Raw genomic sequence first — 26,546 nt, 5'->3', positions numbered from 1 at the left:
GGCCCCAAACCCTGGTGCATGTCCCCATGCATGTCCCCGAGCCCTGCTGCATGTCCCTGTGCCCTGGTGCATGTCCCCATGTGCTGGTGCATGTCCCCGTGCGTGTCCCCATGCCCTGGTGCATGGCCCCAAGCCCTGGTGCATGGCCCCATGCATGTCCCCAAGCCCTGCTGCATGCCCCTGTGCCCTGGTGCGTGTCCCCCTGCCCTGGTGCATGTCCCCATGCATGTCCCCAAGCCCTGGTGCGTGTCCCCATGCCAGCCCTGGTGCCCCCCGCGCGCGGCTGCTCGCCGGGGGCTACCCCAGGCCCCGTGGCCCCCGCACCCCAAGCCCGGGCGCAGGGGTGGCAGCGAGGAGGAGGAGGAGGAGGGTGGCCGCCGGCCAGAGCCGCGCTGCCGACCCCCGGGCACCGGCCACCGCCGGCCGGTGTTGCAGAACCGGCCCAGCCCTCGCACGTGGCCCCGGGGGGTGACGGAGCCGCGGCTGTGCAAACACTGCCGGCACCAGTGCGCCAGCTGGCACGGTGCCCCCGGCCCGCACGTGCACGGCCCCGCGCCCCGCTGCTGTCCCCGCGCCCTCGTGCGTGTCCCCGTGCGTGTCCCTGTGCCCTGGTGCATGTCCCTGTGCCCTGGTGCATGTCCCCGTGCATGTCCCTGTGCCCTGGTGCATGTCCCTGTGCCCTGGTGCATGTCCCCGTGCATGTCCCTGTGCCCTGGTGCATGTCCCTGTGCCCTGGTGCATGTCCCCGTGCATGTCCCTGTGCCCTGGTGCATGTCCCCGTGTCCTGGTGCATGTCCCCGTGCGTGTCCCTGTGCCCTGGTGCATGTCTCCGAGCCCTTGTGCATGTCCCTGTGTCCTGGTGCATGGCCCTGTGCCACTGGTGCGTGTCCCCCTGCCCTGGTGCGTGGCCCCATGCATGTCCCCGAGCACTGGTGCATGGCCCTCTGCATGTCTCTGTTCCCTGGTGCATGTCCCTGTGCCACTGGTACATGTCCCGTGCATGTCCCCAAGCCCTGCTGCATGCCCCCATGCATGTCCCTGTGCCCTGCTGCGTGTCCCTGTGCATGTCCCCAAGCCCTGGTGCGTGTCCCCGTGCCCCGGTGCGTGTCCCCAAGCCCATGGGACATTAGAAAAGGGTCACGGGGGGCACGGGGATGCAGAGCCCGGAGGGGCCCGGAGCAGCCCCGGAGAGGGGACGCGGGGGCAGGGGACAGGGGCTGGTGCCCCCCAGCCTCCCCCCACGTTAACGGCCCCGGGAACGGCTCGGTGCTGCCCAGCCGGCGCAGGGTACGGCACGGCACGGCACGGCACGGCACGGCACAGAACGGTGGCGCAGTAGGGTACAGCATGGCATGGCATGGCACAGCATGGCACAGCACGGCACGGCATGGCACGGTGGTGCAGTAGGGTGCAGCATGGCACGGCACGGCACGGCACGGCACAGCATGGTGGTGCAGCATGGCACGGCACGGCACGGCATGGCACAGTGGTACGGCATGGCATGGCACGGCACGGCACGGCACGGCAGAGCACGGCACAGCAGAGTATGACACAGCATGATGCGGCACGGCACGGCACGGCACGGCACGGCACGGCGGTCGGGCCTGGCCGCACCGGACGGCTGCAGGGGCGCATGGCCCCGCTCGGCCTCACCGCAGCTGGGCTGGCGCGCGCCGGCGGCCTGATGTCAGCCCGTGCCGCGCCAAGGCTGCCGTCACCGCTGCCTGCACCGCGCCCGGCCGCCATCGCTGCCGGAAGGGACCCCGGCGACCCCCGCGGCACCCCCAGCCGCGGATCGCCGGGGCGGGTGCAGGGGGTGTCGGGGGGGGGGGTCACTCGTGCACCCCGAAAGCCAGCGCGCCCCCGCTGTCCCCGTCGCGGGTGGGACGGAGGGAGGATCGCCGCCCCTGGATCCGGCCCCGCTGGCCCGCGGCCCGCGGCGTCACCGGGAGCGCAGCCAGTTCCCCGCGGCGGGGCCCGGTGGGGGACGGTGACGTAGGGCCAGCTGCTGGGGGGTGACACCCCGGGGGCTCCGGGACCCCCCCAGCCCTGGGCCGGCCGCTCCGGCGGCCTGGGGGGACCCCGACTCAGCCCGCGGGCCAGCCCTGGCCCCAGGCGTGGCCCTGTCCCCACCCCGTGTCCCCAACGCTGTCCCTGTCCCCACCCTGTGTCCCCACCCCGTGTCCCCACCCTGTATCCCCAGCCCCAGCCCCACCCCGTGTCCCCAACACTGTCCCCATGTCCCCAACACTGTCCCCGTCCCAGCCCCGTGTCCCCAGTGCTGTCCCTGTCCCCATCCCCATATCCCCAGCCCTGTCCCAGCCCCGTCCCCGTGTCCCCATCACTGTCCCCATCCCAGCCCCGTGTCCCCAACACTGTCCCCGTCCCCATCACCGTATCCCCAGCCCTGTCCCCATGTCTCTGTCACTGTCCCCAGCCCTGTGTCACTGTCCCCATCCCAGCCCCGTGTCCCCAACACTGTCCCTGTGTCCCCATCACTGTCCCCAGCCCCAGCACTGTCCCTGTCCCAGCCCCATGTCCTCAACACTGTCCCTGTCCCCATCACCATATCCCCAGCCCTGTCCCCAGCCCTGTCCCCATGTCCCTGTCACTGTCCCCGTCCCAGCCCCACGTCCCCCGTGCTGTCTGTCCCCATCACCGTATCCCCAGCGATGTCCCCGTGTCTCCGTCACTGTCCCCATCCCAGCCCCATGTCCCCAGTACTGTCCCTGTCCTCATCACCGTATCCCCAGCTCCGTCCCCGTGTCCCCATCACTGTCCCCAGCCCCGTGTCACTGTCCCCATCCCAGCCCCATGTCCCCAGTACTGTCCCTGTCCCCATCACCGTATCCCCAGCTCCGTCCCCGTGTCCCCATCACTGTCCCCAGCCCCGTGTCACTGTCCCCATCCCAGCCCCATGTCCCCAACACTCTCCCCGTCCCCATCACCGTATCCCCAGCCCCGTCCCCACCCCGTCTCCCCACTGGGGGGGTGCAAACTGGGTGCTGGCGTAAACTGGGTGCTGGGGGGGTGCAAAGTGGGTGCTGGGGGTGCCGGCAGCTGGGCCCCCCCCGGCTCTGCACCCCAGCGTGGTGGCAGGGGGACACCCGCGGTGCCGCCAGCCCAGCGCCGCGACTCGGGGGCGGCGGGAAATTCCTCCGGCGCGGAAGCAGCCGCCGGGGCCGGGAGCGCGCCGACGCTGGCGCAGGCCCCGGTGCCGCGGCCTCGCACGAGGCCGGTGGTGCCGCACGAGGCCCGCCAACGTTGCACGGGGCCCGACGACGTCGCGCGGGGCGTGCCGGCGTGGCACGGGGCGTGCAAGCCTTGCACGAGGGGCGTTAGCCCCCGTGGTGTTGCACGGGGTGCGTGGGTGTCGCGCAGGGTGTGTTGGCGTGGCACAGGCTGTGCAAGCCTCGCACGGGGCACGCTAGCCTCGCACGGGGCACGCTAGCCTCACACGGGGCATCTGAGCCTTGCACAGGGCACACTGGCCTTGCACGGCGTGCGTGGGTGTTGCACGGGGTGCGTGGACCTTGCACGGGGCACACTAGCCTCGCACGGGGCACACTAGCCTTGCACGGAGCACAGTAGCCTTGCACGGGGCACACTAGCCTCGCACGGGGCACGCTAGCCTTGCATGGGGCACAGTAGCCTTGCACGGGGCACACTAGCCTCGCACGGGGCACGCTAGCCTTGCACGGAGCACAGTAGCCTTGCACGGGGCACACTAGCCTCGCACGGGGCACGCTAGCCTTGCACGGAGCACACTAGCCTTGCACGGGGCACACTAGCCTCGCACGGGGCACACTAGCCTTGCACGGAGCACAGTAGCCTTGCACAGGGCACACTAGCCTTGCACGGAGCACAGTAGCCTTGCATGGGGCACACTAGCCTCGCACGGGGCACACTAGCCATGCTGGGCTGGGGGGGGGCTGAGCGCCTACAAACTCCCCACACCTGTGACGGGGGACCCCAAACAGGGACCAGGGGACCCCAAACTGGGACCAGGGGACCCAAATGGAGACTGAGGGGGTTGAACTGGGACCAGGGGACCCCAAACTGGGACCGGGAGACCCAAACAGGGACTGAGGGGGCTGAACCGGGACCAGGGGACCCCAAACTGGGACTGGGGGACACCAAACAGGGACTGGGGCAGCTTAACTGGGACTGGGGAATCCCGAAGTGGGACTGGCAGACCCCAAACGGGGACCAGGGGACTGAACTGGGACCAGGGGACACCAAACTGGGACTGAGGGAATTCAAACAGGGACCGAGGGGGCTGAACTGGGACTGGGGAACCCCAAAGTGGGACTGGGGGACCTCAAAAGGGACTGGGGCAGCTGAACTGGGGCCAGGGGCCCCCAAACTGGGACCGGGGGACCCCAAACAAGGACTGGGGCAGCTGAACCGGGACCAGGGGACCCCAAACTGAGACCGGGAGACCCCAAACAGGGACCAGGGAACCCCAAACTGGGGCCAGGGGACCCCAAACTGGGACCGGGAGACCCCAAACAGGGACTGAGAGGGCTGAACTGGGACCAGGGGACCCCAAACTGGGACGGGGAGACCCCAAACAGGGACTGGGGGGGCTGAACCGGGACCAGGGGACCCCAAACTGGGGCCAGGGGACCCCAAACTGGGACCGAGAGACCACAAACAGGGACCAGGGAACCCCAAACTGGGGCCAGGGGAACCCAAACTGGGACCGGGAGACCCCAAACAGGGACTGGGGGGGCTGAACCGGGACCAGGGGACCCCAAACTGGGACCGGGGGACCCCAAACAGGGACTGGGGGGGGCTGAACTGGGACCAGGGGACCCCAAACTGGGACGGGGAGACCCCAAACAGGGACTGAGGGGGCTGAACCGGGACCAGGGGACCCCAAACTGGGGCCAGGGGACCCCAAACTGGGACCGAGAGACCACAAACAGGGACCAGGGAACCCCAAACTGGGGCCAGGGGACCCCAAACTGGGACAGGGAGACCGCAAACAGGGACTGGGGGGGCTGAACTGGGACCAGGGGACCCCAAACTGGGACCGGGGGACCCCAAACAGGGACTGGGGCAGCTGAACTGGGACCAGGGGACCCCAAACTGGGACCGGGGGACCCCAACTGGGACGGGGGGATGGTGGGGTCCCGCTGGGGCCGGAACTGGAGCCGGGGGTAAAAATAACCCCGGCCAAAAGTCCCGGCCCGGGCCGGGATCGGGGGGGGGCGGGGGGGCCCGGCCCCTTCCCCTTTCGCTATGAGACGGGGAGGGGGAAGCGCCCCCGCCCGATGTCGGGGTCCCCCCCGCACCCCGGTTCCTCTCCCAGCCCGCTGCGGGGGGCCGGGCACCCCCAGCCCGGAGGGGGGGGTCTCACCCGGGGGGGGGGGGGGGGCTGCCAGGGCCGGGCTGGGGGCTCCCGGTGGTGCCTGAGCCCCCCGGAGCCTCCCACGTCCCATTTGGGGTCCCCTGGTCCCAGTTTGGGGTCCCCTGGTCCCGGTTCAGCCCCCCCAGTCCCTGTTTGGGGTCCCCCGGTCCCAGTTTGGGGTCCCCTGGTCCCGGTTCAGCCCACCCGGTCCCTGTTTGGGGTCCCCCGGTCCCAGTTTGGGGTCCCCTGGTGCCGGTTCAGCCCCCCCAGTCCCTGTTTGGGGTCTCCTGGTCCCAGTTTGGGGTCCCCTGGTCCGGGTTCAGCCCCCCCAGTCCCTGTTTGGGGTCTCCCGGTCCCAGTTTGGGGTCCCCTGGTCCCGGTTCAGCCCACCCGGTCCCTGTTTGGGGTCCCCCGGTCCCAGTTCGGGGTCTCCCGGTCCCAGTTTGGGGTCCCCTGGTGCCGGTTCAGCCCCCCCGGTCCCAGTTCGGGGTCTCCCGGTCCCAGTTTGGGGTCCCCTGGTCCCGGTTCAGCCCCCCCAGTCCCTGTTTGGGGTCCCCCGGTCCCAGTTCGAGGTCTCCCGGTCCCAGTTTGGGGTCCCCTGGTCCCGGTTCAGCCCCCTCAGTCCCTGTTTGGGGTCCCCCGGTCCCAGTTTGGGGTCCCCTGGTCCCGGTTCAGCCCCCCCAGTCCCTGTTTGGGGTCCCCCGGTCCCAGTTCGGGGTCTCCCGGTCCCAGTTTGGGGTCCCCTGGTCCCGTTTCAGCCCCCCCAGTCCCTGTTTGGGGTCTCCCGGTCCCAGTTTGGGGTCCCCTGGTCCCGTTTCAGCCCCCCCAGTCCCTGTTTGGGGTCTCCCGGTCCCAGTTTGGGGTCCCCTGGTCCCGGTTCAGCCCACCCGGTCCCAGTTTGGGGTCTCCCGGTCCCAGTTTGGGGTCCCCTGGTCCCGGTTCAGCCCCCCCAGTCCCAGTTTGGGGTCTCCCGGTCCCAATTTGGGGTCCCCTGGTCCCGGTTCAGCTGCCCCAGTCCCTGTTTGGGGTCCCCCGGTCCCAGTTTGGGGTCCCCTGGTCCCGGTTCAGCCCACCCGGTCCCAGTTTGGGGTCCCCCGGTCCCAGTTTGGGGTCTCCAGTCTTGGTTTGGGGTCCCCCCCGCTCCATCCCGCCCCGGTCGGGTCCCCCGCTCCCAATTCAGGGTCCCCCGGTCCCAGACCGGACCCCGGTCCCTCTCCTTCCCCCCCGGCCTTTTTTGGGGTCCCCCCCCCGTCCCGCTCCATCCCCCCGGTTCGGGGGTCCCCTGGTCCCGATTCGGGGTCCCCCCCTCCCGCTCCATCCCCCCGGTTCGGGGGTCCCCTGGTCCCAATTCGGGTCCCCCCCCCCCCTCCCGCTCCATCCCCCCCGGTTCGGGGGTCCCCTGGTCCCGATTCGGGGTCCCCCAGTCCCGGTCCGGGTTCCCCCCCCTCCCGCTCCATCCCGCCCCGGTCCGGGCTCCCCCCGCTCCCGCTCGCCCCCCCCGCCCCCCCCCCGCCTCGGGCGCGGTCGCTGCGTCCCGGCAAAAACTTTCCTCCTCCTCCGCCATCCCCGTCCTTCCTCCTCCTCCTCCTCCTCCTCCTCCTCCCCCTTAACCCCTGCCCGGCCCGGCCCGGCGGGGCGCAGCCGGCGGCTCCCGTCCCCTCCCGCCGGTCCCGGTGCCGGTGCCGGTGCCAGTGGCGGCGGGGGCGATGGGGGGGCCCTGCCCGCTGCTGCTGCCGCTGCTGGCGCTCGCCGCCGCCCTGGGTTCGGCACCGGCCCCTCCCGGTGAGTGGGGGGGTCCCCGGGGGGGGGACCCCCAAAAGGGCTGCGGGGGGTCCCGCTGGCGGGGCGGGGAGGGGGGAGAAGCGCTTGGGGGGGGGGGAGAGGCCGGTTTGGGGGGCACCCCCTTTCCGAGGGGCTTTGGGGGGGCCCTGGGGGGGAGGGTCCTTTAGGGGGGACATTTTGGGTGGGAGGAGCCTTTATTTTGGGGGGGGGGGGGGTGTCCCCGCCGTGCCTCAGTTTCCCCCGGGGATGCCCCGGGGCCGCCCCCATCTCCCCCCCTGCCCCAAAGCGGGGTTCCCCTCCCCCCCCAGCAGAGGAGGGGGGTGGGCGCGGGGGGGGGGGGCCACGCTGTCGTCGCCGTGTGTCCGTGTGTCCGTCCCCCCCCCGCCCCGGGGCCCCCGCCCGTCCCCGCCGCCGCGGCCAGACATCTGGGGCTGGTTATGGCCGGGGGGGCGGGGACGGCGGCCGGGCCCCCCCCGGGCCCCCCCTCCCGGGGTTGGGGGGGGGGGGCAGATGCCGGGGATGCCTGAAGGCTCCCGGGGGAGCGGGGGGGGCCGTGACCCCCCACTTCCCTTCCCACGCCCCGGGACCTGGGCGGCCGGGAGGGTGTCCGTCCCCCCGCCAAAGTCCTGTTGGGGGGGCACCGTGCCCCCCACCCCGGGAATTTGGGGGGTCGGGGGGGGGGCAGCCGGTCCCGGGTGGGAGCAGGGGGGCGAGAAGGAGCAGGGGGGTCCCGGGGTAGGGGGGGCGGAGGGCAGGGGGGCGCTTGGGGGTGGGGGGGGGGGCCCAGGGGTTTGGGGGGTCCTGGGGAGCAGGGGGAGTCCCAAAGGGCAGGGGGCGGCGTGGGGGACAGCGGGGGACCCAGGGGGTGGGGGGTCCCATGGGGGTCTCAGGGGGTGGGGGGCTCCCAGAGGGAGGGGGGTCGTGGGGAGCAGGGGGGTCCCAGAGGGCAAGAGGGGTCGTGGGGAGCAGGGGGGGTCCCAGGGGGTTGGGGGGGTCCTAGAGGGTGGTGGTGGCCCCCGGGAGGCAGTGGGGGGCCCCGGGGGGGGTCACGAGGAGTGGTGGGGGTCCCGGTGGGGGTCCCGGGGGCAGTGGGGGTCCCCCAGGACCCCCGCCGAGGTCCCCCGTCCCCCCCAGCCCTGTCGTTCCTGGAGAACCCCTCCAACATCACCACCTCGCTGGGCAAGACGGCGCGGCTGCGGTGCCGGGTGCGGGGGGCCGGCGAGCCCCCCGAAATGGGCTGGTGGCGGGACGGGCGCCCGCTGGAGCTGGCCGACAGCGACCAGGCCCAGGTGCCGCTCAGCGAGGACGTCTGGCTGGCCACCAGCCAGCTCAGGTGGGCCACGGCGGGCCACACGGCCCGCACCGCGTCCCCCCGTGCCGTGTCACCCCGTGCCGTGTCGTGCCACGTTGCCCCGTGCCGTGTCGCCCCATGCCATGGCGTGTTGTCCCGTGCCATACCGTGCCGTGCCGTGTTTCCTTGTGCCATACCGTGCCATGCCGTGCCGTGTTACCCCGTGCCGTGTCTCCCCATGCCATGCCGTGCCATGGCGCGTTGCCCTGTGCCATGGCATGTTGTCCTGTGCCATACCGTGCCGTGCCGTGTTTCCTTGTGCCATACCGTGCCATGCCGTGCCATGTTGTCTCCCCATGCCATGCCGTGCCATGGTGTGTTGCCCTGTGCCGTGCCATGCCATGCTGTGCCATGTTACCCTGTGCCGTGTTGCCCCATGCCGTGTTGCCCCGTGCCGTGGCGTGTTGCCCTGTGCCGTACCGTGCCATGTTACCCCATGCCATGCCGCCCCATGCCATGCCGTGCCACATTTCCCCATGCCATACCATGCCGTGCCATGGCACATTACCCCATGCCATACCGTGCCGTGCCGTGCCGCCCCATGCCCTGCCGTGCCGTGCCGCGTCGCCCCGTGCCGCGCCGTGCCGCGTCGCCCCGTACCGTGCCCTCCGGTGCTGAGGGCGCGGTGCCCCACAGCATCCCGGCCGTGCAGCCCTCGGACGCGGGGCGCTACCAGTGCTGGGCGCGCGCCGGCGGGGAGCAGCTCCTGTCCACCGAGGCTCACCTGGAGCTGGCGGGTGAGCGGCAGCACCCATGGGTGGGGGGCACCCTCCGGGACCCCCGGCGCCCCGCTGACACCACAAACCCACCCAGGGCTGCCCTTCTTCTCGGAGGAGCCGCAGGACCTGGAGGTGGGGGTCGACACCCCCTTCAACCTCAGCTGCGGCGCCCGGGGTCCCCCCGAGCCCGTGCGCCTGCTCTGGCTGCGGGACGGGGTCCCCCTCAGCGCCCCGCTGGAGCCCCCGCCCGGGGCCCCCTCCACGCTGCTGGTCCCGGGTGAGAGGGGCCGGGGGCAACGGGGAGACTGGGGGGCACTGGGAGCAATGGGGGCAATGGGGAGACTGGGGGGCACTGGGGGGCCGGGGGCAATGGGGAGACTGGGGGGCACTGGGGGGCCGGGGGCAACGGGGGCAAGGGGGGCAATGGGGAGACTGGGGGGCACTGGGGGGCTGGGGGCAACAGGGGCAATGGGGGCACTGGGGAGACTGGGGGGCACTGGGGGGCTCTGGGCAATGGGGAGACTGGGGGGCACTGGGGAGCTGGGGGCAACAGGGGGCAATGGGGGCAAGGGGAAGACTGGGGGGCACTGGGGAGCTGGGGGCAACGGGGGGCAATGGGGGCAAGGGGGAGACTGGGGGGCACTGGGGAGCTGGGGGCAACAGGGGCAATGGGGGCAATGGGGAGACTGGGGGGCACTGGGGGCCGGGGGCAACGGGGGCAATGGGGAGACTGGGGGGCACTGGGGGCAACAGGGACTGGGGGCAATGGGGAGACTGGGGGGCACTGGGGGGGTCAGGGCGCTGCGGGGCTGGGGGTGACGGGGCTGGGGGGTTTGGGGGGCTCGGCCGCTCCCGCCCGCTGCGGGGGGGCCGCCCTGTCCCGGGTGACTCAGCCGGGGGGGGGGACAGCGGGCGGCCGGAGGTGACGCCGCCGTGAGTCACGGGGGGCCCTGGCAGCCCCCCAGCCCCCCGCCCACCCGCGCCGGGGGCGGGAGCCAGGGCCGGGGGGGGGCTGCACCCCACGGGGGGCAGGGGCCGGGGGGGCCCCGCCTGCTCCCCACCCTGCGCCCCTGCGCCCCCCGGGCCCCAGCCTGCGTGCACACCCCTCCTGCACACCCCTCGTGCCCCCATCCCCTCGTGCCCCCGTCCCTCTTGCACACCCCTCGTGCCCCCATCCCCTCGTGCCCCCCATCCCTCGTGCCCCCATCCCTCTTGCACACCCCTCGTGCCCCCCGTCCCTCTTGCACACCCCTCGTGCCCCCCGTCCCTCGTGCCCCCCGTCCCTCTTGCACACCCCTCGTGCCCCCCATCCCCTCGTGCCCCCCATCCCTCGTGCCCCCATCCCTCTTGCACACCCCTCGTGCCCCCCGTCCCTCTTGCACACCCCTCCTGCCCCCCATCCCTCGTGCCCCCCGTCCCTCTTGCACACCCCTCGTGCCCCCCGTCCCTCGTGCCCCCCGTCTCTCTTGCACACCCCTCGTGCCCCCGTCCCCTCATGCCCCCCATCCCTCGTGCCCCCCATCCCTCTTGCACACCCCCTCGTGCCCCCCATCCCTCGTGCCCCCGTCCCCTCGTGCCCCCATCCCTCCTGCCCCCGCTCCCCCTCCTGCCCCCCAGCCGTGCTGGGCAGGGGCTCCCCCCCAACTCCCCCTCCCCATTTCCCCCCCCAACTCCCCCTCCTCATTCCCCCCCCAACTCCCCCTCCCCATTCCCCCCCCCCAACTCCCCCTCCCCATTTTCGCCCCCCCAGGCCTGAACCGCAGCAGCTCCTTCTCCTGCGAAGCCCACAACGCCCGCGGCGTCGCCACCTCCCGCACCGCCACCGTCACCGGTGAGTGGGGGTCCCGAGGGGTTTGGGGGGGTCCCGGGGGGTTTGGGGGGGTCCCTGCTCACCCCCTCCCCCCTCCCCAGTGGTGCCCCAGCGCCCCCGAAACCTGGCGCTGGTGAGGAGGGGGCCGCGCTGGCTGGAGGTGGCCTGGGAGCCGGGGGCCAGCGGGGAGACCCCCCTGCGCCTCTGCACCGTCCAGGTAGGGGGGCACGGGGGGACGGGGGGACATGGGGGGACGGGGGGGACAGGGGTATGGGGGGCACGGGGGGCTTGGGGACATGGAGGGGCATGGGGGGACAGGGGGGATACAGGGGTATGGGGGGCACGGGGGGATGGGGGGACGGGGGGGACAGGGGGGTACAGGGGCATGGGGGGCACGGGGGGCTTGGGGACATGGAGGGGCATGGGGGGACAGGGGGGATACAGGGGTATGGGGGGCACAGGGACATGGGGGGCTTGGGGACATGGGGGGGCATGGGGGGACAGGGGGGATACAGGGCTATGGGGGGGTATGGGGGGCACGGGGGGACGGGGGGGACAGGGGGGATACAGGGGCATGTGGGGCACGGGGGGCACGGGGACATGGGGGGACAGGGGGGACAGGGGGATACAGGGGTATGAGGGGCACGGGGACACGGGGATGGGGGGGACAGGGGGGACAGGGGGGCTTGGGGGTATGGGGGGGTATGGGGGCACAGGGGGTGTGGGGACGTGGGGGACACGGAGGGGCATGGGGGGACATTGGTGGCATGGAGACACGGGGGGGATTTACGCCACGCATGGGGGGCACGGGGAGGGGTCCAGGGGGCTGGGGATGGCCAGGGACGTCGCCATCGGGGTGTCCCCAGGGTCAGAGCTGGCCGTGGGGTCAGGGTGTCCCCAAGGGCGGGGTGTCCCCAGGGTCGGGGTGTCCTTGGGGTCAGGGGGTGTCCCCAAGGCCAGGGTGTCCCCAGTGGGGACATCCTTGGGGTCAGGGTGTCCTTAGGGTCAGGGTGTCCCCAGGGTCAGGGGTGTCCCCAAGGTCAGGGTATCCCCAGTGGGGTCATCCATGGGGTCAGGGTGTCCCCAAGGTCAGGGTGTCCCCAGCAGGGACACCCATGGGGCCAGGGTGTCCCCAGGGTCACCCCCAGTGGGGACACCCACGGGGCCAGGGGCGTCCCTGCGGTCGGGGCGCCCACGGGGCCGGGTGAGGGGGTCCCCGACGACGCGTCCCCGCAGGCGGTGGGTGAGGACGAGGACCTGAGCAGCATCCCCCCGGGGGGGCTCTACAACCGGGTGGTGCCGGTGCCCCCCTTCGCCCACCGCATCGAGGGACTGCGGCCCTTCGCCGCCTACCGGGCGCGGGTCTCCTGCCGCAGCGCCCGCAGCCCCTCGCCCTGGACCCACTGGGTGCCCATGGCCACCACGGAGGGCGGTGAGCGGGGGGGGGGCCGGGGGGTCCCATGGGGCTGGGGCCTTGGGGGGGGGGCTGTATGGAGGGGTCCCCATATGGGTGAGGGGCTGGATGGGGGGTCCCATGGTGCTGGGGGCCCTGGGGGCTGGATGGGGGTCCCTCTGGGGGGGGGGCTGGATGGGGGGGTCCCCATGGGGCTGGGGGCCCTGGGGGCTGGATGGAGGGGTCCCTCTGGGGGGGGCTGGATGGGGGGTCCCCATGGGGCTGGGGGCCCTGGGGGCTGGATGGGGGGGTCCCTCTGGGGGGGGGCTGGATGGGGGTCCCCATGGGGCTGGGGGCCCTGGGGGCTGGATGGGGGTCCCTGGGGGGGGCTGGATGGGGGTCCCCATGGGGCTGGGGGCCCTGGGGGCTGGATTGGGGGGTCCCTGAGGGGGGGCTGGATGGGGGTCCCATGGGGCTGGGGGCCCTGGGGGCTGGATGGGGGTCCCTGGGGGGGCTGGATGTGGGGGTCCCCATGGGGCTGGGGGCCCTGGGGGCTGGATGGGGGGTCCCTGAGGGGGGGGGGCTGGATGGGGGTCCCATGGGGCTGGGGGCCCTGGGGGCTGGATGGGGGTCCCTGGGGGGGCTGGATGTGGGGGTCCCCATATGGGTGAGGGGCTGGATGTGGGGGTCCCCGTGGGGCTGGGGGCCCTGGGGCTGGATGTGGGGGTCCCCATGGCACCCGGACGCCTGGGACCCCCAGCTGACACCCAGACCCCCCCCCCCCCCCCAGCGCCGGGGGCCCCCCCCGAGAACGTGACGGCGGAGCGGGACGGCAGCCGGGCGCGGGTGCGGTGGGCGGCCCCGCGGGGGCACCTCAACGGGGTGCTGCGGGGGTACCGGCTGGCCTACCGCAGCGCCCGCGCCCCCGAGGTGCGGCCCCGCACCCCCCGCACCCCCCTGCGCCCCCCTGCACCCCCCGCACCCCCCTGCACCCCCTGCGCCCCACTGCACCCCCTGCGCCCCCTGCACCCCCTGCGCCCCCTGCGCCCCTTGCACCCACTGAACCCCCTGTGCCCTCTGCACCCCCTGTGCCCCCCTGTGCCCCCTGCACCCACTGCGCCCCCCTGCGCCCCCTGCACCCCCTGCGCCCCCTGCACCCACTGAACCCCCTGCGCCCCCTGCGCCCCCCTGCGCCCCCCTGCACCCCCTGCACCCCCTGCGCCCCCTGCGCCCCTTGCACCCACTGAACCCCCTGTGCCCCCTGCACCCCCTGCGCCCCCCTGCGCCCCCCTGCACCCCCCGCACCCCCCGCGCCCCCTGCACCCCCTGCGCCCCCCTGCGCCCCCTGCACCCCCCGCACCCCCTGCACCCCCCGCACCCCCTGCACCCACTGAACCCACTGCACCCCCTGAACCCCCTGCACCCCCTGAACCCCTCCGCACCCCCTGTGCCCCCCTGCACCCCCTGAACCCCCTGCACCCACTGCACCCCCTGAACCCCCTGCACCCCCCGAACCCCCCCGCACCCCCTGCGCCCCCCTGCACCCCCCGCACCCACTGCATCCCCTGTGCCCCCCCGCACCCCCTGAACCCCCCTGCGCCCCCCTGCGCCCCCTGCACCCCCTGAACCCCATTGCACCCCCTTGCCCCCCATTGCCCCATTGCCCCCTCGCTCACCCCCTTGCCCCCCATTGCCCCCTCGCTCACCCCCTTGCCCCCATTGCCCCATTGCCCCCCTCGCTCACCCCCTTGCCCCCCATTGCCCCCCATTGCCCCATTGCCCCCCTCGCTCACCCCCTTGCCCCCCATTGCCCCCCATTGCCCCATTGCCCCCCCCGCTCACCCCCTTGCCCCCCCTCGCCCCCGTGCCCCGCAGGTGGTGGTGGACGTGGGGCTGGTGCAGGAGAAGACGCTGGAGCTGGCGCCGGCGGTGCAGAACCTCTCGGTGCGCGTCTGCCCCTACACGGGGGTGGGGGACGGGCCCTGGAGCCCCCCCGTCCTGCTGCCCGCCCGTGAGTGATGGCACCCCCCTGCCCCCGGCCCCAGCACCCCCCTGTCCCCAGCACCCCCACGTCCCTGTCCCCAGCACCTCCCCGGCCCCAGCACCCCCATGTCCCCAGCACCCCCATGTCCCCATCCCCATCACGTCCCTGTCCTCATCACCTCCCCGGCCCCAGCACCCCCATGTCCCCAGCACCCCCATGTCCCCATCCCCATCACCTCCCTGTCCCCAGCACCTCCCCAGCCCCAGCACCCCCATGTCCCCAGCACCCCCATGTCCCCATCCCCATCACCTCCCTGTCCTCATCACCTCCCCGGCCCCAGCACCCCCATGTCCCCAGCACCCCCATGTCCCCATCCCCAGCACCTCCCTGTCCCCAGCACCCCCCTGCCCCTGGACCCAGCACCCCCCTGTCCCCAGCACCCCCACGTCCCTGTCCCCAGCACCCCCATGTCCCCAGCACCTCCCCGTCCCCAGCACCCCCCTGTCCCCAGCACCCCTGTGTCCCCATCCCCATCACGTCCCTGTCCCCAGCACCCCCCTGTCCCCAGCACCCCCATGTCCCCAGCACCTCCCCGTCCCCAGCACCCCCATGTCCCCAGCACCCCCCTGTCCCCAGCACCCCCGTGTCCCCATCCCCATCACGTCCCTGTCCCCAGCACCCCCCTGTCCCCATCCCCAGCACCTCCCCGTCCCCACCACCCCCGTGTCCCCATCCCCATCACGTCCCTGTCCCCAGCACCCCCCTGTCCCCAGCACCCCCACGTCCCTGTCACACCCGTCAAAAGGGGCTCCCGTCCCCCCAGCATCTTCCCCCTTCAACGTCCCCGTGTCCCCCTGATGTCCCCGTGTCCCCACAGCTGGAGAGACACCTCTGGAGACGCAGCCGGGTGAGGAGCCTGCGGGGACGGGGTGGGGTGGGGTGGGACGGGGTGGGATGGGATGAGGATGAAGATGAGGATGGGATGGGACGGGATGAGGATGAAGATGAGGATGGGATGGGATGGGATGGGATGAGGATGAAGATGAGGATGGGATGGGACGGGATGAGGATGAAGATGAGGATGGGATGGGATGGGATGGGATGAGGATGAAGATGAGGATGGGATGGGATGAGGATGAAGAGGGGGCTGGGATGGGCCGGGACGGGATGGGATGGGGATGGGATGGGGATGGGATGGAATGAGGATGAGGATAGAAGATGAAGATGGGATGGAGATGGGATGCGGATGAAGATGAGGATGGGATGGGATGAGGATGAAGATGAGGATGGGATGGGATGGAGATGGGATGCGGATGAGGATGAGGATGGGATGAGGAGGAGGATGAAGATGAGGATGGGATGGGATGGGATGGGATGAGGATGAGGATGGGATGGGATGGGATGTGGATGTGGATGGGATGGAGATGGGGATGGGAATGGGGTGAGGATGAGGATGAGGATGAGGATGAGGATGGGACGGCCGGGCCGGGCGGCGGTGGCCGTCCCCCCTGACACTCCGCCGTCCCCAGCAGTGCTCCCGGCGCCAGGGCTGGCCCGGGGCTGGTGGCTGGCGGTGCTGGCTCTGGCCATGCTGGCCGGCCTGGCCCTGGCCCTGGGCGTCCTGGCGGCGCGGCGCCGGCGGAAGGAGACGCGGTTTGGGTGAGCGGGACCCCCCCGGCGCGGGACCCCCCGCCCCGACCCCGCTGCAGCCGCCTGTGTCCCCCCAGGGAGGCCTTCGCGCCCCGCGGGGAGCCGGCGGTGCAGTACCGCGTGCGCAGCTCCTACAGCCGCCGCACCACCGAGGCCACGCGTGAGTGTCCCCGGCCCCGCGCCCGCGGCCCCCCGGCCCCCTGCACCGCGGCCCCCTGTCCCTATGCACTGCGTCCCCATGTCCCCACGTCCCCACGTCCCCACGTCCCCCTGTGCCCCTGCACCGGGTCCCCATGTCCCCATGCACTGTGTCCCCCTGTCCCTATGCACCGTGTCCCCACGTCCCCACGTCCCCACATCCCCACGTCTCCCTACACCATGTCCCCATGTCCCCATGTCCCCCTGCACCACATCCCCCCGTCCCCCTGCACCATGTCCCCATGTCCCCATGTCCCCACGTCCCCCTGTCCCCCTGCACCACATCCCCACGTCCCCACGTCCCCATGTCCCCCTGCACTGCATCCCCCTGTCCCTATGCACCGTGTCCCCACGTCCCCACGTCCCCACGTCCCCACGTCTCCCTGCACCATGTCCCCATGTCCCCATGTTCCCCTGCACCACATCCCCACGTCCCCACGTCCCCATGTCCCCCTGCACTGCATCCCCTGTCCCTATGTACCGTGTCCCCACGTCCCCATGTCCCCACGTCCCCACGTCTCCCTGCACCACGTCCCCATGTCCCCACATCCCCATGTTCCCCTGCACCGTGTCCCCATGTCCCCACGTCCCCACCTCTCCCTGCACCACGTCCCCCCGTCCCCCTGCACCACATCCCCATGTCCCCATGTCCCCATGTCCCCATGTCCCCCTGCACCGTGTCCCCATGTCCCCACGTCCCCCTGTGCCCCTGCACCGGGTCCCCCTGCACCGTGTCCCCATGTCCCCACGTCCCCATGTCCCCATGTCCCCCGGCACCGTGTCCCCCCGTCCCCCTGCGCCCACCCCTGGTGCCGTTCCCGTCCCCATGGCGGGGGGTGCCCGCTGCCCCGCCGCCCCGTGCCACGGTCCCCGGGGTGGCGGCGGTGGCGGCGGTGGCGGCATGGCCCCGTCCCCGCAGTGAACAGCCTGGGCATCAGCGAGGAGCTGAAGGAGAAGCTGCGGGACGTCATGGTCGACCGGCACCGCGTGGCGCTGGGCAAGACCCTGGGCGAGGGTGGGTGCCGGCGGGGTCCCCCTCCCGTGGGGCACCCCCATAGCGGGGGTCCCACCCCCCCGTGGCACCCCCGGACCCCCTCACCGTTTCCCGCAGGGGAGTTCGGCTCCGTCATGGAGGGGCAGCTCAACCAGGACAACTGCGTCCTCAAAGTGGCCGTCAAGACGATGAAGAGTGAGGGCAGCCTTCCTCCCCCCGCTCCCCCGGGACCCCCGGGACCCCCCCCCCCCCCGCCCGGGTCCCCCTCTGACCCCTGAACCCCCCCAGTCGCCATCTGCACCCGGGGGGAGCTGGAGGACTTCCTCAGCGAGGCCGTCTGCATGAAGGAGTTCGACCACCCCAACGTCATGAAGCTGATCGGTGAGGGACCCCCGGGACCCCCGTGGGGACCCCCGTGGGGACGGGGGGCTGCTGGGACCCCTGGGGGGACCCCCCTGGGGACGGGAGGCTGCTGGGACCCCTGTGGGGACCCCCATGGGGACAGGGTGCTGCTGGGACCCCCGGGGGGACCCCCGTGGGGACGGGGGGCTGCTGGGACCCCTGTGGGGACCCCCATGGGGACAGGGTGCTCCTGGGACCCCCGGGGGGACCCCCGTGGGGACGGGGAGCTGCTGGGACCCCCGTGGGGACCCTCATGGGGACAGGGTGCTCCTGGGACCCCTGTGGGGACCCCCATGGGGACAGGGTGCTGCTGGGACCCCTGTGGGGACCCCCCTGGGGACGGGGCACTGCTGGGACCCCAGGGGTACCCCTGGGACCCCTGTGGGGACGGGGGGCTGCTGGGACCCCCGTGGGGACCCCCCTGGGGACGGGGTGCTGCCGGGGGACCCCCACAACCCAGCGGGGTTCGGGGCAGGGGCCTCGTCCTGAGCTCTGCAACCCCCACAGGGGTCTGCACCCCCATAAGGGTCTGCACCCCAAGAGGGGCCTGCACCCCATATTTGGGTCTGCACCTTGTATTAGGGTCTGCACCCTGGGTTAGTGTGTGCACCCCAATAGGGGTCTGCACCCCGTATTGGGGTCTGCACCCCAGATTGGCATCTGCACCCCAATAGGGGTCTGCACCCCGTATTGGGGTCTGCACCCTGTATTTGGGTCTGCACCCCAATAGGGATCTGCACCCCGTATTGGGGTCTGCACCCCAGATTGGCATCTGCACCCCAATAGGGGTCTGCACCCCGTATTGGGGTCTGCACCCCAGATTGGCATCTGCACCCCAATAGGGGTCTGCACCCTCTATTGGGGTCTGCACCCCAGGTTGGGGTCTGCACCCTGTATTTGGGTCTGCACCCCAATAGGGGCCTGCACCCCGTATTGGGGTCTGCACCCCATACGAGTGCGCGCACCCCAGTAGGGCTCTGCCGTGCTTCGGGGGGTCCCCGGCGTGCTGGCGGGGCTGACCCCCGGGGCAGGGGTGTGCCTGCAGAGTTGGGGTGCTGAGGGGCTCCCCGCGCCCGTCGTCATCCTGCCCTTCATGAAGCACGGGGACCTGCACAGCTTCCTGCTCTACTCCCGCCTGGGGGACAGCCCCGTGGTCAGCGGGGGGCGCGGGGGGCCGGGGGGCTCGCAGGGGGCTGGGGGGGTCGGGGGACTGGGGGTTCAAGGGGGTTCGGGGGGCCGGGGGGCTCGCAGGGGGCTGGGGGGGTCGGGGGACTGGGGGTTCAAGGGGGTTCAGGGGGTGTGGGGGCTCGGGGGGCTAGGGGGCTCGCAGGGGGCTGGGGGGTCAGAGGGGTCTGGGGGGACTCGGGGTTCAAGGGGGCTCAGGGAGTCTGGGGGGTCCGAGGGCTCGGAAGGGGCTCGGAGGGGGCTCGCAGGGGGCTGGGGGGCTCGCAGGGGTCTGGGGGGGTCGGGGGACTGGGGGTTCAAGGGGGTTCAGGGGGTCTGGGGGGTTTGGGGGGCTTGGGGGGCTCAGAGGGGGCTGGGGGGATTAGGAGGGGTCTGGGGGGCTCGGGGGGACTTGGGGTTCAAGGGGGCTCAGGGAGGGGTCTGGGGGCTCGGGGGGGCTCGCAGGGATCTGGGGGGCTCGCAGGGGTCTGGGGGGGCTCAGAGGGTTCTGGGGGACCAGAGGGTCTGGGAGAGTCGGGGGACTGGGGGTTCAGGGGGGTTCAGGGGGTCTGGGGGGTCCGGGGGCTCGGAGGGGTCTGGGGGCTCACAGGGGTCTGGGGGCGTCGGGGGACTCGGGGTTCAAGGGGGCTCAGGGAGGGTTTCAGGGGGTCTGGGGGGTCTGGGGGCTCGGAGGGGGCTGGGGGGATTAAGAGGGGTCTGGGGGGCTTGGGGAGACTTGGGGTTCAAGGGGGCTCAGGGAGGGGTCCGGGGGCTCGGGGGGGTCTGGGGTCTCAGGGGGGTTGGGAGGGGTCTGGGGGACTCAGGGGGGCTCAGGGGGGTCTGGGGGTCAGGGGGGATCGGGGGGGTCTGGGGGGTCAGGGGGGATTGGGAGGGGTCTAGGGGGGTCGGGGGGGTCGGGAGGGTCTGGGGGGCTCAGGGGGCTCAGGGGGGTTTGGGGGGCTCAGGGGGGTCTGGGGGCTCAGGGGGCTGATGGGGGTCTGGGGGGGTCAGGGGGCTCAGGGGGGTCTGGGGGCTCGGGAAGGGCTCGGGCGGCCTGGGATGGGGTGTTTGGGGGGGCCGTGGGGGGGTCTGGGGGCCACGGGGGTCCCTGGGCCGCGGGCGGGGGGGGTCGAGCGGGGTGGCCCCCCCTTGCAGGCGCTGCCGCCGCGGAGGCTGGTGGGGTTCATGGCCGACATCGCGGCGGGGATGGCGTACCTGAGCCGCAGGAACTTCGTCCACCGCGACCTGGCCGCCAGGAACTGCATGTGGGGAGCGCGGGGACATGGGGGGACACGGGGGGACACGGGGGGACACGGGGGGACACAGGGACATGGGGGGACGGGGGGACACGGGGGGAACGGGGGGACACGGGGATGGGAACGGGATGGGGACAAGGGCAGGGTGAGGATGGAGATGAGGGTGGGGACACGGGGATGTGGGAGTGGGGACACGGGAACGGGGACCAGGACAAGCAGGGGTCAGGGATGGGGGCATGGGGATGGGGACGAGGATGGGGACATGGGGACGTGGGGATGGGGACAAGGATGGGGACAAGGGTGGGGACACAGGAGTGTGGGGATGGAGACGAGGATGGAGACGAGGATGGGGACAAGGATGGGGACATGGGGGCATGGGCATGGGGATGAGGATGGGGACATGGGGACATGGGGACATGGGGATGAGGATGGGGACAAGGAGAGAGACAGACATGGGGATGGGGACAAGGATGGGGATATGGGGGCATGGGCATGGGGATGGGGACGCAGGGACGTAGAGATGGGGACAAGGATGGGGACACAGGGGTGTGGGGATGGGGACAAGGGGGGACATAGGGACATGGGGATGGGGACGTGGGGATGGGGCTGAGGATGGGGACAAGGATGGGGACATGGGGACATGGGGATGGGGATGAGGATGGGGATGAGGATGGGGCTGAGGATGGGGACAAGGATGGGGGACATGGGGACATGGGGCTGAGGATGAGGATGGGGACATGGGGACATGGGGACATGGGGACATGGGGACATGGGGATGGGGATGAGGATGGGGGCAAGGATGGGGGACATGGGGACATGGGGCTGAGGATGAGGATGGGGACATGGGGACATGGGGATGAGGATGGGGACGAGGATGGGGACAAGGATGGGGACATGGGGACAAGGATGGGGACACGGGCGTGGGGATGAGGCCGGGGACGGGATGAAGTCACGGGGCTGGGGACGTGGGCTGGGGCGGGGGCAGCAGGGCGGCGAGCGAGGGGATGACAGGGGGTGACAGGGGGTGACACGGGGGTGACACGGGGGTGACACGGGGGTGACGCCCCCAGGCTGGACGAGCGCCTGCGGGTCTGCGTGGCGGATTTCGGGCTCTCCAAGCAGATGGGGGGGGGCCAGTACTACCGGCAGGGCCGGGTGGCCCCCGTCCCCGTCAAGTGGGTGGCCCTGGAGAGCCTGGCCGACCGCGTCTACACCACCAAGAGCGACGTGGTGAGCCCCAGCCCCGGCGGGGGGCCCAGTCGGAGGGGAGGGGGGACTGGGGGAGCCCAGTTGGAGGGGCGGGGGACTGGGGGAGCCCAGTTGGAGGGGAGGGGGACTGGGGGAGCTCAGTTGGAGGGGAGGGGGACTGGGGGATCCCAGTTGGAGGGGAGGGGGACTGGGGGAGCCCAGTTGGAGAGGAGGGGGACTGGGGGATCCCAGTCGGAGGGGAGGGGGACTGGGGGAGCCCAGTTGGAGGGGAGGGGGACTGGGGGAGCCCAGTCGGAGGGGGACTGGGGGGAGCCCAGTCAGAGGGGAGGGGGGACTGGGGGAGCTCAGTTGGAGGGGGAGGGGGACTGGGGGATCCCAGTTGGAGGGGGAGGGGGACTGGGGGGAGCCCAGTTGGAGAGGAGGGGGACTGGGGGATCCCAGTTGGAGGGGAGGGGGACTGGGGGAGCCCAGTTGGAGAGGAGGGGGACTGGGGGATCCCAGTGGGAGGGGAGGGGGACTGGGGGAGCTCAGTTGGAGGGGGGACTGGGGGAGCCCAGTCGGAGGGGGAACTGGGGGAGCCCAGTCGGAGGGGAGGGGGGACTGGGGGGAGCCCAGTTGGAGGGGGAGGGGGGACTGGGGGAGCCCAGTTGGAGGGGAGGGGGACTGGGGGAGCCCAGTCGGAGGGGGACTGGGGGGAGCCCAGTCAGAGGGGAGGGGGACTGGGGGAGCTCAGTTGGAGGGGAGGGGGACTGGGGGATCCCAGTTGGAGGGGAGGGGGACTGGGAGGAGCCCAGTTGGAGAGGAGGGGGACTGGGGGATCCCAGTTGGAGGGGAGGGGGACTGGGGGAGCTCAGTTGGAGGGGGGACTGGGGGAGCCCAGTCGGAGGGGGAACTGGGGGAGCCCAGTCGGAGGGGAGGGGGACTGGGGGGAGCCCAGTTGGAGGGGAGGGGACTGGGGGAGCCCAGTCGGAGGGGAGGGGGACTGGGGGAGCTCAGTTGGAGGGGAGGGGGACTGGGGGAGCCCAGTCGGAGGGGAGGGGGACTGGGGGGAGCCCAGTTGGAGGGGAGGGGGACTGGGGGAGCCCAGTCGGAGGGGGGACTGGGGGGAGCCCAGTCAGAGGGGAGGGGGGACTGGGGGAGCTCAGTTGGAGGGGAGGGGGACTGGGGGATCCCAGTTGGAGGGGAGGGGGACTGGGAGGAGCCCAGTTGGAGAGGAGGGGGACTGGGGGATCCCAGTTGGAGGGGAGGGGGACTGGGGGGAGCCCAGTTGGAGAGGAGGGGGACTGGGGGATCCCAGTGGGAGGGGAGGGGGACTGGGGGAGCTCAGTTGGAGGGGGGACTGGGGGAGCCCAGTCGGAGGGGGAACTGGGGGAGCCCAGTCGGAGGGGAGGGGGACTGGGGGAGCCCAGTCGGAGGGGAGGGGGACTGGGGGAGCTCAGTTGGAGGGGAGGGGGACTGGGGGAGCCCAGTCGGAGGGGGAGGGGGGACTGGGGGGATCCCAGTTGGAGGGGAGGGGGACTGGGGGAGCCCAGTCGGAGGGGGGACTGGGGGGAGCCCAGTCAGAGGGGAGGGGGACTGGGGGAGCTCAGTTGGAGGGGGAGGGGGACTGGGGGATCCCAGTTGGAGGGGGAGGGGGACTGGGAGGAGCCCAGTTGGAGAGGAGGGGGACTGGGGGATCCCAGTTGGAGGGGAGGGGGACTGGGGGAGCTCAGTTGGAGGGGGGACTGGGGGAGCCCAGTCGGAGGGGGAACTGGGGAGCCCAGTCGGAGGGGGAGGGGGGACTGGGGGGAGCCCAGTTGGAGGGGAGGGGGACTGGGGGAGCCCAGTCGGAGGGGAGGGGGACTGGGGGAGCTCAGTTGGAGGGGAGGGGGACTGGGGGAGCCCAGTCGGAGGGGAGGGGGACTGGGGGGAGCCCAGTTGGAGGGGAGGGGGACTGGGGGAGCCCAGTCGGAGGGGGGACTGGGGGGAGCCCAGTCAGAGGGGAGGGGGACTGGGGGAGCTCAGTTGGAGGGGAGGGGGACTGGGGGATCCCAGTTGGAGAGGAGGGGGACTGGGGGATCCCAGTTGGAGGGGAGGGGGACTGGGGGAGCCCAGTTGGAGAGGAGGGGGACTGGGGGATCCCAGTGGGAGGGGAGGGGGACTGGGGGAGCTCAGTTGGAGGGGGAACTGGGGGAGCCCAGTCAGAGGGGAGGGGGGACTGGGGGAGCCCAGTCGGAGGGGGAACTGGGGGAGCCCAGTCAGAGGGGAGGGGGGACTGGGGGAGCCCAGTTGGAGGGGGGAACTGGGGGATCCCAGTTGGAGAGGAGGGGGACTGGGGGGAGCCCAGTTGGAGGGGAGGGGGACTGGGGGGATCTCAGCAGGGTATGGGGGATCCTGGGGGGATCAGGGATGTGAGTGGGTCCCAGGAGGGATCAGGGGGTGCGGGGGGTCCCAGGGGGTGCGGGGGGCCCTGGGGGGATCGGGGGATACGGGGGGTCCCAGGGGGTGCGGGGGGATCCTGGGGGGATCGGGGGATACGGGGGGTCCCAGGGGGTGCGGGGGGCCCTGGGGGGGATCGGGGGATACGGGGGGGTCCCAGGGGGTGCGGGGGGCCCTGGGGGGATCGGGGGATACGGGGGGTCCCAGGGGGTGCGGGGGGCCCTGGGGGGGATCGGGGGATACGGGGGGTCCCAGGGGGTGCGGGGGGGCCCTGGGGATGGGGGGGTGTGAGCGGGTCCCAGGAGGGGTCCCGGGGATCCGGGGGGACGCGGGTGCAGGCGGTGCCGGGAGCAGGCGGCCCCCCCGCAGTGGTCCTTCGGGGTGACGATGTGGGAGATCGCCACGCGGGGCCAGACCCCCTACCCCGGGGTGGAGAACAGCGAGGTCTACGACTACCTGCGGCAGGGCCACCGCCTGCGGGCCCCCCCGCTCTGCCCCCCCCACCTGTGAGTGTCCCCCGCGCCCCTGCGACCCCCCTGAGAACCCAGGACCCCCCAATCCCCTGGGACCCCTCCCAATCCCCTGGGACCCCCCGAGAACCCAGGACCCCCCAAACCCCTGGGACCCCCTGAGCCCTCTGGGACCCCCCCAATCCCCTGGGACCTCCCCCCCAAAGCCCCTGGGACCCCCTGACAACCCAGGACCCCCCAATCCCCTTCGCCCCCCCCGAGCCTCTGGGACCCCCTGAGCCCCCAGGACCCCCCCAAAGCCCCTGGGATCCCCCCGAGCCCCTGGGACCCCCCCCAAAGCCCCTGGGACCCCCCGAGCCCCTGGGACCCCCTGAGCCCTCTGGGACCCTCCTGAGCCCCTGGGACCCCCCGAGCCCGTGGGACCCCCTGAGACCCCAGGGACACCCCCCCAAAGCCCCTGAGACCCCCCTAAAGCCCCTGGGACCCCTCTGAGCCCCCAGGGACCCCCCAAAGCCCCTGGAACCCCCTAAAACCCCTGGGACCCCCCTGAGTCCCCAGGGACCCCCCAATCCCCTGGGACCCCCTGAAACCCCAGGGACCCCCCAAGCCCCTGGGAACCCCCGAGACCCCAGGACCCCCCAAAGCCCCTGGGACCCCCTGAACCCCCCAGGACCCCCAAAGCCCCTGGGACCCCCCTGAGCCCCCAGGGATGCCCCCCAATCCTCTGGGACCCCCCTGAACCCCCCAGACCCCCCAAGCCCCTGGGACCCCTCTGAACCCCCCAAGCCCCCCGGGTGCCCCAAGCCCCACGAGCTCCTGCCCCCCCCCGGCCATTTTGGGGGCCCCCCAGGTACGAGCTGATGCGCCGATGCTGGGCCGTGGACCCCCGGGAGCGGCCGAGTTTCGAGGAGCTGGGGGGGGCCCTGGGGGCCACCCTGCGGGGGCTGCCCCCCCCCACGCCCCCCGACCCCCTCTACGTCAACATGGAGGAAGGGGGTGCCGCTGGGGGCCCCCCCACCCTGAGCAAGGATGGGGGGGAGCCCCCGGGCCCCCCCGAGCCCCCCCTGCCCGAGGGGGGGCCCGGGCGCTATGTGGTGTGCCCGGCCCCCCCGAGAGCGGCCGCCCCCCGGGGACCCCCCGGCCCCCTGCCCCGCCTCCGAGGAGGGGGCTAGAGTGGGGACCCCCCCCCCCTTCAGCTGCCTCACTGCCAGGGACCCCCCGCCTCTCCGCTCGCTGGATAGACTTGGGGTGCCCCCCCCGAGGGATGGGACCCCCCCCAGGTACCAGGGCAGCCCGGGGACCCCCTCAGGGGTTGGGCCCCCCAGGACCCCCCAGGTACTAGGACATCCCAGGGGCCCCCCAAGGGCAGGAGACCCCCCCGGACCCCCCAGGTACCAGGGCATCCCAGGGACCCCCCCAGGACTGGGAACCCCCTGGGATCCCCCCCAGGTACTAGGGCAGCCCAGGGACCCCCCCCAAGGACTGGGACCCCCCCCAGGACCCCCCAGGTACTAGGGCAGCCCAGGGACTCCCCAAGAGCAAGGACCCCCGGGACCCCCCCAGGTACTAGAGCATCCCAGGGCCCCCCCAAAGGGCAGGGACCCCCCAGGTACCAGAGCAGCCCAGAGACCCCCCAAGGGCGGGACCCCCCCAAGGGCAGGGACCCCCCAGAACCCCCCAGGTCCTAGGGCAACCCAGGGCCCCCCCAAGGACTGGGACCCCCCCCCAAAGGCAGGGACCCCCCCAGCACTCCCCCCCCCGGGACCCCCCCAAGGCCAGAAGCCCCCCCAGGACCCCCCCACCCTGCACTTTAACGCGGCCTCGGGGACCCCCGGGGGGGACGGGACCCCGTGGCCGCCCCTCGGGGGGGCCGGGGGGGCCCCACGCCCCCCCCCCCCATAAAGCCCCTTCTCCTGCACCCTCTCGGCTGCTTTTGGGGTTCGGGGGGGCGGGGGGGGCAAGGGGGCGGGGTTTGGGGTGCGGGCTGAATCGGACCCACAGCGCCCGGGTTTCGACCAATGGGAAGGCGGCGCTGTCCGGCCGCCAGCCAATAAGAGGCCGGCTCTCGTTGCTAGGCAGCGCGGGGGGCGGTAGCACGCGTAGACGCCGCCGGGTTTCCGCCAATGGCGCCGCGCCCGCCCCAGCCCGCCCGCGGGTCCGCCAATGGGAGGTGGAAGCACAACCTCCGGCCCGCCCCCCCGGCGGCCAATGAGAGCCGCACTGGGTTCGCCCCGCCCTCCGTGCGAGGGCAGCCAGTGGGAAGGGAGGGTTTTCCCTGTGGGCCCGCCCCGGCACTGACAGGCAGGGAAACCAGCCAATGGAAGCGCAGACAGTGCGCGGCGCCTATTGGACAGAAGTCCGCGTGTGCCCGCCCTCTCCCCGCGTCAATC

At 72.8% G+C, this 26,546-nt stretch overlaps 1 protein-coding gene across 2 annotated transcripts; it reads left to right on the top strand.

Annotated features, from left to right (window-relative positions):
* Nucleotides 1-6,953: 6,953 nt before the first annotated feature.
* On the top strand, nucleotides 6,954-25,434 carry AXL (AXL receptor tyrosine kinase). 2 transcript variants are annotated; one of them, XM_087729714.1, is made up of 20 exons: nucleotides 6,954-7,138; nucleotides 8,273-8,471; nucleotides 9,126-9,226; nucleotides 9,303-9,485; nucleotides 10,959-11,039; nucleotides 11,120-11,235; nucleotides 12,255-12,450; nucleotides 13,202-13,341; nucleotides 14,287-14,422; nucleotides 15,273-15,302; nucleotides 15,928-16,054; nucleotides 16,123-16,205; nucleotides 17,163-17,258; nucleotides 17,355-17,432; nucleotides 17,526-17,618; nucleotides 18,671-18,792; nucleotides 19,959-20,068; nucleotides 21,130-21,289; nucleotides 24,056-24,192; nucleotides 25,007-25,434. In XM_087729714.1, exons 1-20 carry the CDS (start codon nucleotides 7,063-7,065, stop codon nucleotides 25,326-25,328), a joined length of 2,586 nt encoding a protein of 861 aa, XP_087585840.1. In that variant the 5' UTR covers nucleotides 6,954-7,062; the 3' UTR covers nucleotides 25,329-25,434. The 2 variants fall into 2 exon arrangements, with proteins under 2 accessions (XP_087585840.1, XP_087585839.1); XM_087729713.1 differs by having other exon boundaries at nucleotides 15,925-16,054.
* Nucleotides 25,435-26,546: the final 1,112 nt, after the last annotated feature.

This window comes from Nipponia nippon, unplaced genomic scaffold, assembly GCF_047370975.1.
Source record: "Nipponia nippon isolate SJK-2023a ecotype South Korea unplaced genomic scaffold, ASM4737097v1 scaffold_46, whole genome shotgun sequence".
Classification (NCBI taxonomy): domain Eukaryota; kingdom Metazoa; phylum Chordata; class Aves; order Pelecaniformes; family Threskiornithidae; genus Nipponia; species Nipponia nippon.
The sequence above is the reverse complement of the archived record's forward strand: the minus strand, read 5'-3'. Positions and strand labels throughout refer to the sequence as shown.